The sequence below is a fragment of the Spea bombifrons genome, chromosome 9 (genome assembly GCF_027358695.1).
Source record: "Spea bombifrons isolate aSpeBom1 chromosome 9, aSpeBom1.2.pri, whole genome shotgun sequence".
Classification (NCBI taxonomy): Eukaryota; Metazoa; Chordata; class Amphibia; order Anura; family Pelobatidae; genus Spea; species Spea bombifrons.
In genome coordinates, this window is record NC_071095.1 from 10643729 (window position 1) to 10662403 (window position 18675).

The following is an 18675-nucleotide window of genomic DNA, read 5'->3' on the forward strand; positions in this document are numbered from 1 at the left end:
ATAATTTTTTTTAAAAACACTCAAAACCTCTAGGAAATCATTCAACCTGAACCCCAAACATAATTCCAATTAAATATAGTGGTATATAAAGCCTGGTTTGTAAGCTACAGGAGATAATGTAAAAAGCTGAAAACATGAAATAATTTAGACCGCGGACCTTAAGTTTTTGCCAAAAAATGAAACATTTTAAAAACACTCAAAACCTCTAGGAAATCATTCAACCTGAACCCCAAACATAATTCCAGTTAAAAGTAGTGGTATATAAAGCCTGGTTTGTAAGCTACAGGAGATAATGGAAATCGCTGAAAACGTGAAAAAATTTAGACCGCGGACCTTAAGTTTTTGCCAAAAAATGAAAAATTTTAAAAACACTCAAAACCTCTAGGAAATCATTCAACCTGAACCCCAAACATAATTCCAGTTAAAAGTAGTGGTATATAAAGCCTGGTTTGTAAGCTACAGGAGATAATGGAAATCGCTGAAAACGTGAAAAAATTTAGACCGCGGACCTTAAGTTTTTGCCAAAAAATGAAACATTTTAAAAACACTCAAAACCTCTAGCAAATCATTCCTTTATTGTCCCAAATAACATCCCAGTTAAAAGGAGTGATATTTAAATCCTTCTTTGGAAGCTACCGGGGACAACAGATATGGCTGAAAATGTGAAAAAATTTAGGCCGCGGACCTTAAGTTTTTGCCAAAAAATGAAAAATTTTAAAAACATTCAAAACCTCTAGGAAATCATTCCTTTATTCTCCCAAATAACATCCCAGTTAAAAGGAGTGATATTTAAGGCCTTCTTTGGAAGCTACCGGGGACAACAGATATGGCTGAAAAGGTGAAAGAATTTAGACCGCGGACCTTAAGTTTTTGCCAAAAAATGAAAAATTTGAAAAACACTCAAAACCTCTAGCAAATCATTCCTTTATTGTCCCAAATAACATCCCAGTTAAAAGGAATGGTATTGAAGGCCTTCTTTGGAAGCTACCGGGGACAACAGATATGGCTGAAAAGGTGAAAAAATTTAGACCGCGGACCTTAAGTTTTTGCCAAAAAATGAAAAATTTTAAAAACACTCAAAACCTCTAGGAAATCATTCAACCTGAACCCCAGACATAATTCCAATTAAATGTAGTGGTATATAAAGCCTGGTTTGTAAGCTACAGGAGATAATGTAAAAAGCTGAAAACGTGAAAAAATTTAGACCGCGGACCTTAAGTTTTTGCCAAAAAATGAAAAATTTTAAAAACACTCAAAACCTCTAGGAAATCATTCAACCTGAACCCCAAACATAATTCCAGTTAAGAGTAGTGATTTATAAAGCCTGGTTTGTAAGCTACAGGAGATAATGGAAATCGCTGAAAACATGAAAAAATTTAGACCGCGGACCTTAAGTTTTTGCCAAAAAATGAAAAATTTTAAAAACACTCAAAACCTCTAGGAAATCATTCAACCTGAACCCCAAACATAATTCCAGTTAAAAGTAGTGGTATATAAAGCCTGGTTTGTAAGCTACAGGAGATAATGGAAATCGCTGAAAACTTGAAAAAATTTAGACCGCGGACCTTAAGTTTTTGCCAAAAAATTTAAAATTTGAAAAACACTCAAAACCTCTAGGAAATCATTCAACCTGAACCCCAAACATAATTCCAGTTAAAAGTAGTGGTATATAAAGCCTGGTTTGTAAGCTACAGGAGATAATGGAAATCGCTGAAAACTTGAAAAAATTTAGGCCGCGGACCTTAATTTTTTCCAAAAAATGAAAAATTTTAAAAACACTCAAGACCTCTAGGAAATCATTCAACCTGAACCCCAAACATAATTCCAGTTAAAAGTAGTGATTTATAAAGCCTGGTTTGTAAGCTACAGGAGATAATGGAAATCGCTGAAAATATGAAAAAATTTAGACCGCAGACCTTAAGTTTTTGCCAAAAAATGAAAAATTTTGAAAACACTCAAAACCTCTAGCAAATCATTCCTTTATTGTCCCAAATAACATCCCAGTTAAAAGGAATGGTATTCAAGGCCTTCTTTGGAAGCTACATGGGACAACAGATATGGCTGAAAAGGTGAAAAAAATTTGACCGCGGACCTTAAGTTTTTGCCAAAAAATGAAAATTTTTAAAAACACTCAAAACCTCTAGGAAATCATTCAACCTGAACCCCAAACAAAATTCCAATTAAATGTAGTGGTATATAAAGCCTGGTTTGTAAGCTACAGGAGATAATGTAAAAAGCTGAAAACGTGAAAAAATTTAGACCGCGGACCTTAAGTTTTTGCCAAAAAATGAAAAATTTTAAAAACACTCAAAACCTCTAGGAAATCATTCAACCTGAACCCCAAACATAATTCCAATTAAATGTAGTGGTATATAAAGCCTGGTTTGTAAGCTACAGGAGATAATGTAAAAAGCTGAAAACATGAAATAATTTAGACCGCGGACCTTAAGTTTTTGCCAAAAAATGAAAAATTTTAAAAACACTCAAAACCTCTAGGAAATCATTCAACCTGAACTCCAAACATAATTCCAGTTAAAAGTAGTGGTATATAAAGCCTGGTTTGTAAGCTACAGGAGATAATGGAAATCGCTGAAAACTTTAAAAAATTTAGAACGCGGACCTTAAGTTTTTGCCAAAAAATGAAAAATTTTAAAAACACTCAAAACCTCTAGGAAATCATTCAACCTGAACCCCAAACATAATTCCAGTTAAAAGTAGTGATTTATAAAGCCTGGTTTGTAAGCTACAGGAGATAATGGAAATCGCTGAAAATATGAAAAAATTTAGACCGCGGACCTTAAGTTTTTGCCAAAAAATGAAAAATTTTAAAAACACTCAAAACCTCTAGCAAATCATTCCTTTATTGTCCCAAATAACATCCCAGTTAAAAGGAATGGTATTGAAGGCCTTCTTTGGAAGCTACAGGGGACAACAGATATGGCTGAAAAGGTGAAAAAAATTTGACCGCGGACCTTAAGTTTTTGCCAAAAAATGAAAAATTTTAAAAACACTCAAAACCTCTAGGAAATCATTCAACCTGAACTCCAGACATAATTCCAATTAAATGTAGTGGTATATAAAGCCTGGTTTGTAAGCTACAGGAGATAATGTAAAAAGCTGAAAACGTGAAAAAATTTAGACCGCGGACCTTAAGTTTTTGCCAAAAAATGAAACATTTTAAAAACACTCAAAACCTCTAGCAAATCATTCCTTTATTGTCCCAAATAACATCCCAGTTAAAAGGAGTGATATTTAAATCCTTCTTTGGAAGCTACCGGGGACAACAGATATGGCTGAAAATGTGAAAAAATTTAGGCCGCGGACCTTATGTTTTTGCCAAAAAATGAAAAATTTTAAAAACATTCAAAACCTCTAGGAAATCATTCCTTTATTCTCCCAAATAACATCCCAGTTAAAAGGAGTGATATTTAAGGCCTTCTTTGGAAGCTACCGGGGACAACAGATATGGCTGAAAAGGTGAAAAAATTTAGACCGCGGACCTTAAGTTTTTGCCAAAAAATAATTTTTTTTAAAAACACTCAAAACCTCTAGGAAATCATTCAACCTGAACCCCAAACATAATTCCAATTAAATATAGTGGTATATAAAGCCTGGTTTGTAAGCTACAGGAGATAATGTAAAAAGCTGAAAACATGAAATAATTTAGACCGCGGACCTTAAGTTTTTGCCAAAAAATGAAAAATTTTAAAAACACTCAAAACCTCTAGGAAATCATTCAACCTGAACCCCAAACATAATTCCAGTTAAAAGTAGTGGTATATAAAGCCTGGTTTGTAAGCTACAGGAGATAATGGAAATCGCTGAAAACGTGAAAAAATTTAGACCGCGGACCTTAAGTTTTTGCCAAAAAATGAAAAATTTTAAAAACACTCAAAACCTCTAGGAAATCATTCAACCTGAACCCCAAACATAATTCCAGTTAAAAGTAGTGGTATATAAAGCCTGGTTTGTAAGCTACAGGAGATAATGGAAATCGCTGAAAACGTGAAAAAATTTAGACCGCGGACCTTAAGTTTTTGCCAAAAAATTAAAAATTTGAAAAACACTCAAAACCTCTAGGAAATCATTCAACCTGAACCCCAAACATAATTCCAGTTAAAAGTAATGATTTATAAAGCCTGGTTTGTAAGCTACAGGAGATAATGGAAATCGCTGAAAACTTGAAAAAATTTAGACCTCGGACCTTAAGTTTTTGCCAAAAAATGAAACATTTTAAAAACACTCAAAACCTCTAGCAAATCATTCCTTTATTGTCCCAAATAACATCCCAGTTAAAAGGAGTGATATTTAAATCCTTCTTTGGAAGCTACCGGGGACAACAGATATGGCTGAAAATGTGAAAAAATTTAGGCCGCGGACCTTAAGTTTTTGCCAAAAAATGAAAAATTTTAAAAACATTCAAAACCTCTAGCAAATCATTCCTTTATTGTCCCAAATAACATCCCAGTTAAAAGGAATGGTATTGAAGGCCTTCTTTGGAAGCTACCGGGGACAACAGATATGGCTGAAAAGGTGAAAAAATTTAGACCGCGGACCTTAAGTTTTTGCCAAAAAATGAAAAATTTTAAAAACACTCAAAACCTCTAGGAAATCATTCAACCTGAACCCCAGACATAATTCCAATTAAATGTAGTGGTATATAAAGCCTGGTATGTAAGCTACAGGAGATAATGTAAAAAGCTGAAAACGTGAAAAAATTTAGACCGCGGACCTTAAGTTTTTGCCAAAAAATGAAAAATTTTAAAAACACTCAAAACCTCTAGGAAATCATTCAACCTGAACCCCAAACATAATTCCAGTTAAGAGTAGTGATTTATAAAGCCTGGTTTGTAAGCTACAGGAGATAATGGAAATCGCTGAAAACATGAAAAAATTTAGACCGCGGACCTTAAGTTTTTGCCAAAAAATGAAAAATTTTAAAAACACTCAAAACCTCTAGGAAATCATTCAACCTGAAACCCAAACATAATTCCAGTTAAAAGTAGTGATTTATAAAGCCTGGTTTGTAAGCTACAGGAGATAATGGAAATCGCTGAAAATATGAAAAAATTTAGACCGCAGACCTTAAGTTTTTGCCAAAAAATGAAAAATTTTAAAAACACTCAAAACCTCTAGCAAATCATTCCTTTATTGTCCCAAATAACATCCCAGTTAAAAGGAATGGTATTGAAGGCCTTCCTTGGAAGCTACCGGGGACAACAGATATGGCTGAAAAGGTGAAAAAATTTTGACCGCGGACCTTAAGTTTTTGCCAAAAAATGAAAAATTTTAAAAACACTCAAAACCTCTAGGAAATCATTCAACCTGAACCCCAAACATAATTCCAGTTAAAAGTAATGATTTATAAAGCCTGGTTTGTAAGCTACAGGAGATAATGGAAATCGCTGAAAACATGAAAAAATTTAGACCGCGGACCTTAAGTTTTTGCCAAAAAATGAAAAATTTTAAAAACACTCAAAACCTCTAGGAAATCATTCAACCTGAACCCCAGACATAATTCCAATTAAATGTAGTGGTATATAAAGCCTGGTTTGTAAGCTACAGGAGATAATGGAAATCGCTGAAAACGTGAAAAAATTTAGACCGCGGACCTTAAGTTTTTGCCAAAAAATGAAAAATTTTAAAAACACTCAAAACCTCTAGCAAATCATTCCTTTATTGTCCCAAATAACATCCCAGTTAAAAGGAATGGTATTCAAGGCCTTCTTTGGAAGCTACAGGGGACAACAGATATGGCTGAAAAGGTGAAAAAAATTTGACCGCGGACCTTAAGTTTTTGCCAAAAAATAAAAAATTTTAAAAACACTCAAAACCTCTAGGAAATCATTCCTTTATTGTCCCAAATAACATCCCAGTTAAAAGGAGTGATATTTAAATCCTTCTTTGGAAGCTACAGGGGACAACAGATATGGCTGAAAATGTGAAAAAATTTAGGCCACGGACCTTAAGTTTTTGCCAAAAAATGAAAAATTTTAAAAACACTCAAAACCTCTAGGAAATCATTCCTTTATTCTCCCAAATAACATCCCAGTTAAAAGGAGTGATATTTAAGGCCTTCTTTGGAAGCTACCGGGGACAACAGATATGGCTGAAAAGGTGAAAAAATTTAGACCGCGGACCTTAAGTTTTTGCCAAAAAATAATTTTTTTTAAAAACACTCAAAACCTCTAGGAAATCATTCAACCTGAACCCCAAACATAATTCCAGTTAAAAGTAGTGGTATATAAAGCCTGGTTTGTAAGCTACAGGAGATAATGTAAAAAGCTGAAAACATGAAATAATTTAGACCGCGGACCTTAAGTTTTTGCCAAAAAATGAAAAATTTTAAAAACACTCAAAACCTCTAGGAAATCATTCAACCTGAACCCCAAACATAATTCCAGTTAAAAGTAGTGGTATATAAAGCCTGGTTTGTAAGCTACAGGAGATAATGGAAATCGCTGAAAACGTGAAAAAATTTAGACCGCGGACCTTAAGTTTTTGCCAAAAAATTAAAAATTTGAAAAACACTCAAAACCTCTAGGAAATCATTCAACCTGAACGCCAAACATAATTCCAGTTAAAAGTAGTGATTTATAAAGCCTGGTTTGTAAGCTACAGGAGATAATGGAAATCGCTGAAAACATGAAATAATTTAGACCGCGGACCTTAAGTTTTTGCCAAAAAATGAAAAATTTTAAAAACACTCAAAACCTCTAGGAAATCATTCAACCTGAACCCCAAACATAATTCCAGTTAAAAGTAGTGGTATATAAAGCCTGGTTTGTAAGCTACAGGAGATAATGGAAATCGCTGAAAACGTGAAAAAATTTAGACCGCGGACCTTAAGTTTTTGCCAAAAAATTAAAAATTTGAAAAACACTCAAAACCTCTAGGAAATCATTCAACCTGAACGCCAAACATAATTCCAGTTAAAAGTAGTGATTTATAAAGCCTGGTTTGTAAGCTACAGGAGATAATGGAAATCGCTGAAAATGTGAAAAAATTTAGGCCGCGGACCTTAAGTTTTTGCCAAAAAATGAAAAATTTTAAAAACATTCAAAACCTCTAGGAAATCATTCCTTTATTCTCCCAAATAACATCCCAGTTAAAAGGAATGATATTTAAGGCCTTCTTTGGAAGCTACCGGGGACAACAGATATGGCTGAAAAGGTGAAAAAATTTAGACCGCGGACCTTAAGTTTTTGCCAAAAAATAATTTTTTTTAAAAACACTCAAAACCTCTAGGAAATCATTCAACCTGAACCCCAAACATAATTCCAGTTAAAAGTAGTGGTATATAAAGCCTGGTTTGTAAGCTACAGGAGATAATGGAAATCGCTGAAAACTTGAAAAAATTTAGACCGCGGACCTTAAGTTTTTGCCAAAAAATGAAAAATTTTAAAAACACTCAAAACCTCTAGGAAATCATTCAACCTGAACCCCAAACATAATTCCAGTTAAAAGTAGTGGTATATAAAGCCTGGTTTGTAAGCTACAGGAGATAATGGAAATCGCTGAAAACGTGAAAAAATTTAGACCGCGGACCTTAAGTTTTTGCCAAAAAATGAAAAATTTTAAAAACACTCAAAACCTCTAGGAAATCATTCAACCTGAACCCCAAACATAATTCCAGTTAAAAGTAGTGGTATATAAAGCCTGGTTTGTAAGCTACAGGAGATAATGGAAATCGCTGAAAACGTGAAAAAATTTAGACCGCGGACCTTAAGTTTTTGCCAAAAAATTAAAAATTTTAAAAACACTCAAAACCTCTAGGAAATCATTCAACCTGAACCCCAAACATAATTCCAGTTAAAAGTAGTGATTTATAAAGCCTGGTTTGTAAGCTACAGGAGATAATGGAAATCGCTGAAAACGTGAAAAAATTTAGGCCGCGGACCTTAATTTTTTCCAAAAAATGAAAAATTTTAAAAACACTCAAGACCTCTAGCAAATCATTCCTTTATTGTCCCAAATAACATCCCAGTTAAAAGGAATGGTATTGAAGGCCTTCTTTGGAAGCTACCAGGGACAACAGATATGGCTGAAAAGGTGAAAAAATTTAGACCGCGGACCTTAAGTTTTTGCCAAAAAATGAAACATTTTAAAAACACTCAAAACCTCTAGCAAATCATTCCTTTATTGTCCCAAATAACATCCCAGTTAAAAGGAGTGATATTTAAATCCTTCTTTGGAAGCTACCGGGGACAACAGATATGGCTGAAAATGTGAAAAAATTTAGGCCGCGGACCTTAAGTTTTTGCCAAAAAATGAAAAATTTTAAAAACATTCAAAACCTCTAGGAAATCATTCCTTTATTCTCCCAAATAACATCCCAGTTAAAAGGAGTGATATTTAAGGCCTTCTTTGGAAGCTACCGGGGACAACAGATATGGCTGAAAAGGTGAAAAAATTTAGACCGCGGACCTTAAGTTTTTGCCAAAAAATAATTTTTTTTAAAAACACTCAAAACCTCTAGGAAATCATTCAACCTGAACCCCAAACATAATTCCAATTAAAAGTAGTGGTATATAAAGCCTGGTAAGTAAACAGGAGATAATGGAAATCGCTGAAAACTTGAAAAAATTTAGACCGCGGACCTTAAGTTTTTGCCAAAAAATTAAAAATTTGAAAAACACTAGTGTAAAGCTAGTAGCTGCAGTATTATCGGTGTTAGTAGCAATGGTATTAGTAGTAGTAGTATAAGTAATATATATATATAGAGCAATTATACACATAATCCTGTTATTTTTTCCTGTTTATTATCATTATTATTATTATTATTATTATTGTTATTATCATTATTATTATTATTATTATTATTATTATGATTATTATTATTATTATTATTATTATTATTATTATTGTTTTATATAGCACCATCATATTCCGCAGCGCTGTACAATGGGTATTTTTGAATGACTTTTTTTACTGGGCATGAATCCATCTCTATTCAAGGCAAATAAACCGCAGCAGATCAGTCGTTCAGTTCTTTCTTCTGAATGTTTGATTGGATAAAAGCCTTTGGGGTCTTTGTTTTCCGCATATACGGCTACAACCAATCGCTGCCCGCTTTAGTATCACTTGACAGTTAAACGTCACAATACACCGCATGATTAAAAATGATATCCGGGAAGGATTCGGGCGTTCAGCGGGGCGGAGGATTAAGCCTCAAAGGTTTCGTTTCTTTACTAGGAATTCACGAGCGACGTCGATAAGAAAATATCCCTGAAGTCGTCCGTACTGAGCGCGGCCGACCAGCTGCTGTGTGTGATGGAGGCTGACGCCACGCCGCTGAAACTGAGGCTGGCAAAAGTGGAGGACGGGTGGTCGGAGCTTGTGGCCGCGTTGCCGGCCGTGGAGGAGAGACTGCAGCAGGTAAAGAGCTGGAAGATACTATGTGTCCGGCGCCGAGTCTCCCCTGTATGGGGGGCTGTCTCTTTTTAAGGTGTCTGTAACCCCCCCTCTCTCTTTTTTTTTTTTTACCCCTAAAACAAGCCGAATTTGTACATTTTGTCCAATAAGTCATTAATTTGTCTTAATTTGTATTCCAGCTGCTGACGGAGAAGCTGCCCTCCTGGGATGCAATTAAGGAACTGATGACTTGGATGAGCCAAGCGGAGGAAAGCGGAGAGAGCGACGGAAGAATAAACCCTCCGGATTCCGCGTCGGAGATCAGAGACCTGCTGCAGGAATATAAGGTGAAGACGGCTGCGTCAATCAAACCTACCGGCAGATCGGCCCCATCCGGCCCCCGTCTAGCCACCCGTTTCTCCTGCTGTAACGACTCAAACCTTAATCAGTCTTAGATTCAGGAGCCGTATGTCTATCGCATGCATGTTTAATACCCTTACTGTATTACCCTCTACCACCTCTGCTGGGAGGCTGTTCCACTTATCCACCACCCTCTCAGTAAAACCTCCTCGCATTATCTAAGCCTCTGACACTCGAGTCAGGCCGCCATCAAACTCGCTGTTTGAAAAGACAAGACTAGAGAGCGTTTTTCTCATTGTTTCTGGTGAAACGCTGTGAAATTCTAGAATTCCAGGAATTTTCCTCTTTTCTTCCAGGACCTCAGGAAAAAAACGCAGGACAAGCAGTGGGTGGTGGATTTCGTGAACCAGTCGCTGCTCCAGGTGAGCGTCGGAGACGTGGAGAGTAAGCGCTACCAGCGGACGGAGTTCGCGGAACATCTGGGCGCCATGAACCTGCGGTGGGATCAGATGAAGGGGGACATCAAAAAGAAGGTACGAAACTCGATGTTTTGGTAATAACAAAATTGCACATTTTTAGGCAGTACTAGAGTTTGGAACTGCATGCCGCAAATAAGATAGATTTCAATTTTGAGAATTATTTCATTTAAAGGGCAAATTTCAATTTTAAATTTTAATGTTATTTATTAGATAGATTTTCAATTTTAAGAAGTAATATTATTTATAGGTTAGATTTTAATTTTAAGAAATAATTACATTTATAGGCTGGATTTCAGTTTTAGCTATTCATTTTATTGATAGGCCAGATTTTAATTTTAAATTTTAATTTTAAATTAAAAATATTTAAAAATTTAAATTTTAAATATCACTATGATTTATAGGATAGATTTCAATTTTGAGAATTATTTCATTTAAAGGGCAGATTTTCAATTTTAGGAAGTAATATTATTTATAGGCTAGATTTTAATTTTAAGAAATAATTAAATTTATAGGCTGGATTTCAATTTTAGCTATTCATTTTATTGATAGGCTAGATTTTAATTTTAAATTTGAATTTTAAATTAAAAATATTTAAACATTTTAATTTTAAATATCACTATGATTTATAGGATAGATTTCAATTTTAAGAAATAATGGAATTCATAGGCGGAATTTTAATTTGAATAAATAATTTAATTTCTAGGCTAAATTTCAATTTCAAATATAAATTTTATTATCGTTTCCGCCGCCAGGTACATTTTTGTTAATATTTTGCAGTAGGAGGAGCCTGCCATTTGGAGGGTTGTTTTCGAATGAATGAGACTCATGTGTCCTCCTCGCTCAGCTTTTAAATTTGAAACCCACCCGCTGAGATTGATTTTTATTTTTATTTACTTTTTTTTCTTTTCAGATTCACTTCTTAGAGCAAACCCTGGAAGCTGTAAGCGAAGACGAGAGCCGGAGGCAGGCACTGAGCGACTGGTTCACGGCCCAAAGGCAGCGGCTGACCGAGTCGCGGCTTCTGTCAAGTCTTCCCGCGGCTGAGAGTCTGCTGGCGGAGTGCGAGGTAAATGCCACGTTCTGCCACGGCACCGAAAACCGCAAGAAAGAGGAACCCCCTGTTACTGCCGGCCCCTGTATAATGTATAGATAAATCAGCGAGCCGGCCCCTGTATAATGTATAGTTAAATCAGCGAGCCGGACCCTGTATAATGTATAGATAAATCAGTGACCGGCCCCCTGTATAATGTATAGTTAAATCAGCGAGCCGGCCCCTTATAATGTATAGGTAAATCAGTGAGCTGGTCCCCTGTATAATGTAAAGATAAATCAGCGAGCCGGCCCCCTGTATAATGTATAGATAAATCAGCGAGCCGGCCCCCTGTATAATGTATAGATAAATCAGCGAGCCGGCCCCTGTATAATGTATAGATATATCAGCGAGCCGGCCCCTGTATAATGTATAGATAAATCAGCGAGCCGGCCCCTGTATAATGTATAGATATATCAGCGAGCCGGCCCCTGTATAATGTATAGATAAATCAGCGAGCCGGCCCCTGTATAATGTATAGATAAATCAGCGAGCCGGCCCCCTGTATAATGTATAGTTAAATCAGTGACCGGCCCCTGTATAATGTATAGATAAATCAGCGAGCCGGCCCCCTGTATAATGTATAGATAAATCAGTGACCGGCCCCTGTATAATGTATAGATAAATCAGCGAGCTGACCCCCTGTATAATGTATAGATAAATCAGTAGGACACTCTTTATAATGGATATCAGTAAGAAGGCCTCCCCGTGGTACAATTTCTTTAACATTCATAAAACTGTGCATTCTTAGAGCGGCTATTTTTCGTTGGAGTCGGAGCGCTCCCATTCCACCCAGAAGGAAATAAGATTTTTTATATGTTTTTTAGGATTTTTTTCTCTCTATTTCTTGTAAAAGCTCTGCTCGTGGAATTACTGCCCCGACGTCTCGCTTAAAAGTCAGCCGGCCGCGTCCTAGCGGTTTCCCGCGCCTCGCCATTCTCTAAAGTGCCCTCGCGCTGCGCTTTCTTTTTGTCTAAATGTCTTTCTTTACTAAAAACACGAGCTGCTGTTTGGGTGAAAAATGTCAAAGAAATGTTATTGTTGAGATTATTCCGGATGAATCGCCCAAAACATTTCTCTCGGCGTCTAACCTTTCCGACCCCGGTTTATTCCTCCGCATCACAGAGAACGGGGATTTTAATCACGCGTGGAGAGGATGTTATTTAGTTGCTTACAAGAAACTTGAAATGGGGAGATAAAACAGAAAATCTGGTCCTAAAAATGTCAGAAATTGAATTAAAGTGTAAAAGGATAAATGATGGTTAGAAACTTTTTTTGTAATTATGTTACAGCCAGAAATCTCCTTGTTTTCCATAAAAAAAGCTGAGTGACCCCAAACTTTTAAATGGCAGTGTGTGTATAGTGTGTATGTATGTGTGTGTATATGTATCTGTGTGTATGTATGTGTGTATAGTGTATATGTGTGTATGTGTGTGTATAGTGTGTATGTATGTGTGTGTATATGTATCTGTGTGTATGTATGTGTGTATAGTGTATATGTGTGTATGTGTGTATAGTGTGTATGTATGTGTGTATAGTGTGTATGTGTGTATAGTGTGTGTGTGTGTGTATAGTGTGTATGTGTGTATAGTGTGTGTGTGTGTATAGTGTGTATGTGTGTATAGTGTGTGTGTATAGTGTGTATGTGTGTATGTGTGTGTGTATGTGTGTGTGTGTGTATAGTGTGTATGTGTGTATAGTGTGTGTGTGTAGTGTGTGTGTGTGCTTGTAGCTGAAGGTGTTGTGTTCTTTCTTGAAGGCGTTGGAGGAGCAGCTCGTCTCCAAGACGGATTTAATCAAGAACCTGAGGAAGGGCGCGGCCGGAGACGGTGCTGATGGTGGAGCTGATGGTGGAGCTGATGGTGGAGCTGATGGCGGAGCTGATGGTGGAGCTGATGGTGGAGCTGATGGCGGTGCTGATGGTGGAGCTGATGGTGGAGCTGATGGTGGAGCTGATGGCGGTGCTGATGGTGGAGCTGATGGTGGAGCTGATGGTGGAGCTGATGGCGGTGCTGATGGTGGAGCTGATGGCGGTGCTGATGGTGGAGCTGATGGTGGAGCTGATGGCGGTGCTGATGGTGGAGCGCTGGTCTTGTTGGATCAGAAGGACTCTTTGGCCGCTCAGGTGTGTTTTTTTCCTGCGAATCCCACTGAATGTCATACTCTGTGAAGTCGGCTCTGTGACATGTTCTGGTGGCGTGATTAGGAACCATCTCAACGGAACGATATAAACCCGGGAGTCTTCTCTATAACGCCTCCGGTCCCTCTGCTCTAATTCACAGGTTGCGGAGTTGAAGTCCTCGCTGCCGTCCGTGATTCAGCTCTGGAGAACCTACGAGAAGAACCTCGAAGAGGTGGACAGGATGACTATCAGAGCGTCGCACGTTCTAGAGCAAGGCCGGCGTTCCGCGTCGTCTCTGTTTGCCCTGCAGAGCCGTGTGAAGAGTCTCCGGGTACGGTTCCCTCGCCTTTCTTCTCTTCCATCGCAAAAAATGCTTATTTCTAGAATCTAAATCTGCGCGGAATCTTTGGGTAAAGATATCATTGTACAAAGTATCTGTTATCGCGCGGCGATCCGTTACACAGCGCTGGGATCCGGCCGTATAATAATAATAATAATAATAATAATAAATACGTTTCCCGGAGAGAGTACAGCGATCTCTTTTTTGTCGTCCGTAGTTTGTTCAGGAGAAAGCAGAACAACATGAAGAACACTGGAGGAATCTGACGGCTTCTCTGGACAGTCTGAGGGCGATGTGCAGCCCATCCGCCCAAGAAATCATGGAGGAGAGGCACAGAGACTGCTCGGCACGGTGAGCGCCTGCTGGCCACAGAGGGGTGCTAGATAAGTGGAACAGCCTCCCAGCAGAGGTGGTAGAGGGTAATACATTGAGGGGATTAAACATGCATGGGATAGACATACGGCTCCTGAATCTAAGACGAGACCAACGACTGATTAAGGTTCGAGTCTTTACAGCAGGAGGAACGGGCGACTAGACGGGGGCCGGATGGGGGCCGATCTGCCGGCGGGTTCTATGTTTCTATAAAACACACACCTGACTTTAATGCAAGGAACCTCTGTCTGTGTGAATCTAGAATAACTTTTTTTGTAGTATTTTTTGCGTTTTGTAGTGATCATTTTGGGGTCGTTTTCTTTAATAATAGGTTTTTGAACAATAAAAAAAAGATCATCACCTAAACGCAGAAAAAACTCCCATGCAGGGTCTGTGTTCACATAAAAAACATTCCATGCCGTATATATCCTGTATTTACACTATTAGTAACTGGGTGTTATTTAAGGGTTAAAATATATATATGGTTTAGTTAAAGGAACCTTTCCCCGCCGCGTTTCGCCCGTCCAGCCCGCTCCTTTGTCACTGGTCACGGTTTGGTCATTGTCTGGAATATTCGCATTGTGTTTGCTGACCTTCAGCGTTGATCGCATTGACAGGTGGGCCGCAGCAAATCGGGATCTCCTCCTCCAGATAGAGACCGCTGAGTCCTTACTGCGGCCGTGGGAGGCGTACAGCGGGGCTCTAGCGGCCCATTCAACGAGGCTGGGAGAACTGGAGGAGAAATGGGAGCTCGTTTTAAACGCCAACATCTCAGAGGACCGACCCGCGGACTCGCTGGAGCGGAGGATTCGGGATCTGAGTGTGAGTTTACTTTCCTTATATCATTATTCTGGGTCTTTTTCATCATAAATAATAAATCAGTCCATACCCGACGCTCAGCTGCTACCCAGGAGAAGCTCTCCCCGATCCTTGTATGAGGTCACAGTATCACAGCTCGGAGCGCTTTATGTCGTCATTCATTTATATCGTTTTTATATTGAATATAAAGAAGATTCTCTGATAAAGTGTGAGGCCCCCAACGCGTTCCGCGGACATCCGGCTTCATCAGGAGCAAGAGTTCAACTTTATCAGAGAATCTTCTCTGGATAGAAATGCCCCGAATTTCATCCCAACCGAAAGGGCAGGAAACCAAATTCTTTGTCCGAAAGTCTAATAACTGCAATTTCTGTTAAAAAAAAAAAAAAAAAAAAAAAACTCCACATTTTTGGAAACACAGAAGAAGCGTTGCGCTAAACCCATTTATTGCCAGAATTCCGGAACAAAGCCGTCGATACGGACGATCACCGAACATCACACGTAGATTCCCCCTTTCTTCACATCTACCCCTCCCTCCCGTCACACAGTCTAGCCACCTGCTTATAACGTCTAATCTGTCCGGCAGCTGGCACATCAGCTCTACCTCGTTTTTTTGTCTCAGACGGTCGTTTTCCATAATTCGGTAATCTTTCCTCCTCCTCACTGGATGCGGGAATTAAACTCCAGATGTAGAGCCCAGATGTCTCACCGCCGCGTTCCTCGCCATTCCCCCGTCACAAGAAACGCTTTATCTTCACAGCTGCTGTAGACGCTTTTAATGTCAAAAGAAGCTTCGGTGCGGTCTAATTTTTAGATTTTTCCCTTTTATTTCAATGAAAAAAAATATATATATATATATACAGTATATATAGACTATAATTCAGAAGTTTGGGGTCACCGAGGATGGAAACCGAGGAAATTTCTGGCTGTAACGTAATTGCAAAAGGGTTTTCTAACCATCAATTATCCTTTTAAACTTCAACTTGGATCAGCGAACGCAACGTGCCATTGGAACACAGGAGTGATGGGAGTGATAAAGGGCCATTGGAACACAGGAGTGATGGGAGTGATAAAGGGCCATTGGAACACAGGAGTGATGGGAGTGATAAAGGGCCATTGGAACCCAGGAGTGATGGGAGTGATAAAGAGCCATTGGGACACAGGAGTAATGGGAGTGATAAAGAGCCATTGGGACACAGGAGTGATGGGAGTGATAAAGGGCCATTGGAACACAGGAGTGATGGGAGTGACAGGAGTGATGGGAGTGACAGGAGTGATGGGAGTGGAAGAGATTCCATTAAAAACCAGCCGTTTGTGGCTACAATAGCCATTTACAACATTAACCCCGTCTGATCCGATTCAGTGACCCCAAACTTTTGAACGGTAGGGTTGAAGGGACGAAGAAACAGCCAAAATGTGGCATTAGTGTTTTACAATCCCCTACGGCATTTAAGCTATTCACTAAATATTATTGACATTTATTATTGACAGATATATAAGTTTTATTAAGTCATTTAATGGAGGAAGGTTAATGGACGAAGGTCAAGGTTAAGGTTAATGGACGAAATGGGAGGAGCATTAGAGGAGTGCCCAAAATACCCAAATCATAATAGGTTTCATAACATGCAGGTGTGAAGGGTCACATTGTGTTAATGATGTATGATTGTACTCGCGTTGTTGTTACTTTGTTACAATTGCACTAAAAGCTACGCGATGTGTACGACCTGTCCGTCCGACCCCACGCGGAAGGAGCGCTGTGTGTGAGAAATAATATAACCTCTCGCTCTCTCTCTCTGTCTCGTATCACTCTAAAGTGCATTTCCTTGGAGTGTTTGTAGTGAATTGGTGAGAGGTGTCAGAATTTCCGCCCAAAGTCACGTCCACTCGCTTTACCGGAGTTATTTCAGGAGCGAGGACTCCGTAATGGGCTGTGTGCCCCCTCTCTCCTCATTTCTCCGTCTAATGACTTGAAAGCTCCCGGCTCTTCTGTCTCTGGGGACCAAGGCGATGGAAACAAATTTCATTTACACAGGACGTTCTAGATTTTTTTTTAACCCTTTGTTGAGCCGAGAGAACGCTCCGGATTTACTTGACTTCCCCAAGTTTGTAAGAGTTAAATTCCCTCCTTGAATTCAAGGACCCTGACAAGTGACGGCCTACAAAACAACAATTAGAAGAGCCGTGGTAACATGCCTAGATACACAATGATGGGGCGATAAAGGGTTAATATTTTGGACAATGTCAGCTCTTTCACAAAGCTCCTGGAACCTTCTTGCAAAACAAAAATCCCTAATTTTCCTAGATTCTAAGATGAAATTGACTTTAAAATAATTTAAAAACATAACTACACACATTCAAACATACATTTACACGCTCATTCTAACACACACACTTACACATACTCGTGCCAGCAGACACGCTCACACTCTCTCTTACACACACAAACACACTAATCACATGCACATTAACTATAACATATACAGTGTGTACACATACTCACTCCCTCTCTGACTCCCTCATCATCTCTCTCTCATTCCCTCACTCACTCCCTGAACCTTTCTCTCACTCCTTTATCATCTCACTCTCTCCCTCCCTTCCTCACTCCCTGAACCTTTCTCTCACTCCATTATCTCACTCTCTCCCTCCCTCACTCACTCCCTGAACCTTTATCTCACTCCTTCATCATCTCACTCTCTCCCTCCCTCCCTCCCTCCCTCCCTCCCTCCCTCCCTCACTCACTCACTCACTCACTCCCTAAACTTTTCTCTCACTCCTTCATCACCTCTCTCTCCCTCCCTCACTCACTCCCTGAACCTTTCTCTCACTCCATCATCTCACTCTCTCCATCCCTCCCTAAACCTTTCTCTCACTCCTTCATCATCTCACTCTCAACCCTCACTCACTCCCTAAACCTTTCACTCACTCCTTCATCATCTCACTCTCTCCATCCCTCACTCACTCCCTGAACCTTTCTCTCGCTCCTTCATCATCTCACTCTCTCCATCCCTCACTCACTCCCTGAACCTTTCTCTCACTCCTTCACCATCTCACTCTCTCCATCCCTCACTCACTCCATCCCTCACTCACTCCATCATCTCACTCTCTCCATCCCTAAGCCCCTTTACCTTCCCGGAGGCTTCATTCTCGCACACTGTGTTTGAGCGGAGTGATGTTACCATGTTTCGGCGTTCGCGAGTGGACCGGTCCAAGTGAGACTGGTCCTTTTTCAAGAGTTCTTCAGTGGTCTGGTGGGCGATTGCCCCCCAGGCCAGCCCACCCCCGACCTGTAATGACTCAATGAGTGTGATATGTTTATTGGCCAATACTCGGCAGTCCAGAAAGTGAATAATCACTGAATCTTTCTGTTCTTTCAGGAGCTGAAGCAGAGTCTCCGGGAGCTCCAGAAAAACGCAGAACATATTTCTGAGCTGGCAGACGCGGTAATAAAGCGGAACCCGGCGGCAGCAGACACAACGCTGGCGGAGAAAGAAGACGCATCGCGTAGAACCAACCGTTTGGAAAGAAAAGTTTCTTCAAAAGCAGCAGAACTGACGGTATTTCAGGAGCACGTTTTAAATATAATGCCCCAGACTTGGGTTTATAAAGCATGGGCAACAACTATCGCTGTTTGGCAACTGCCCCGGGCAAATGGGAGCTTTAACACCCATCAGAATATACCCTCCAGTCCAGGGACTGGCTCAGACTCACACGTCGGGGCTACAATGTATCAGTGTCAGGAGTC

The 18675-nt window shown here is 39.3% G+C and overlaps 1 protein-coding gene across 1 annotated transcript in view; it reads left to right on the plus strand.

Annotated features, from left to right (window-relative positions):
- Nucleotides 1-18675, plus strand: part of SYNE2 (spectrin repeat containing nuclear envelope protein 2) — a 174981-nt gene that overhangs the window by 120769 nt on the left and 35537 nt on the right. Inside the window, exons 82-90 of the mRNA XM_053475442.1 lie at nucleotides 9196-9378; nucleotides 9555-9701; nucleotides 10071-10247; nucleotides 11104-11259; nucleotides 13043-13408; nucleotides 13566-13736; nucleotides 13963-14096; nucleotides 14735-14939; nucleotides 18308-18487. Of these exons, the coding sequence (XP_053331417.1) occupies nucleotides 9196-9378; nucleotides 9555-9701; nucleotides 10071-10247; nucleotides 11104-11259; nucleotides 13043-13408; nucleotides 13566-13736; nucleotides 13963-14096; nucleotides 14735-14939; nucleotides 18308-18487 (1719 nt within the window). The remainder of the gene's footprint in view (nucleotides 1-9195; nucleotides 9379-9554; nucleotides 9702-10070; nucleotides 10248-11103; nucleotides 11260-13042; nucleotides 13409-13565; nucleotides 13737-13962; nucleotides 14097-14734; nucleotides 14940-18307; nucleotides 18488-18675) is intronic.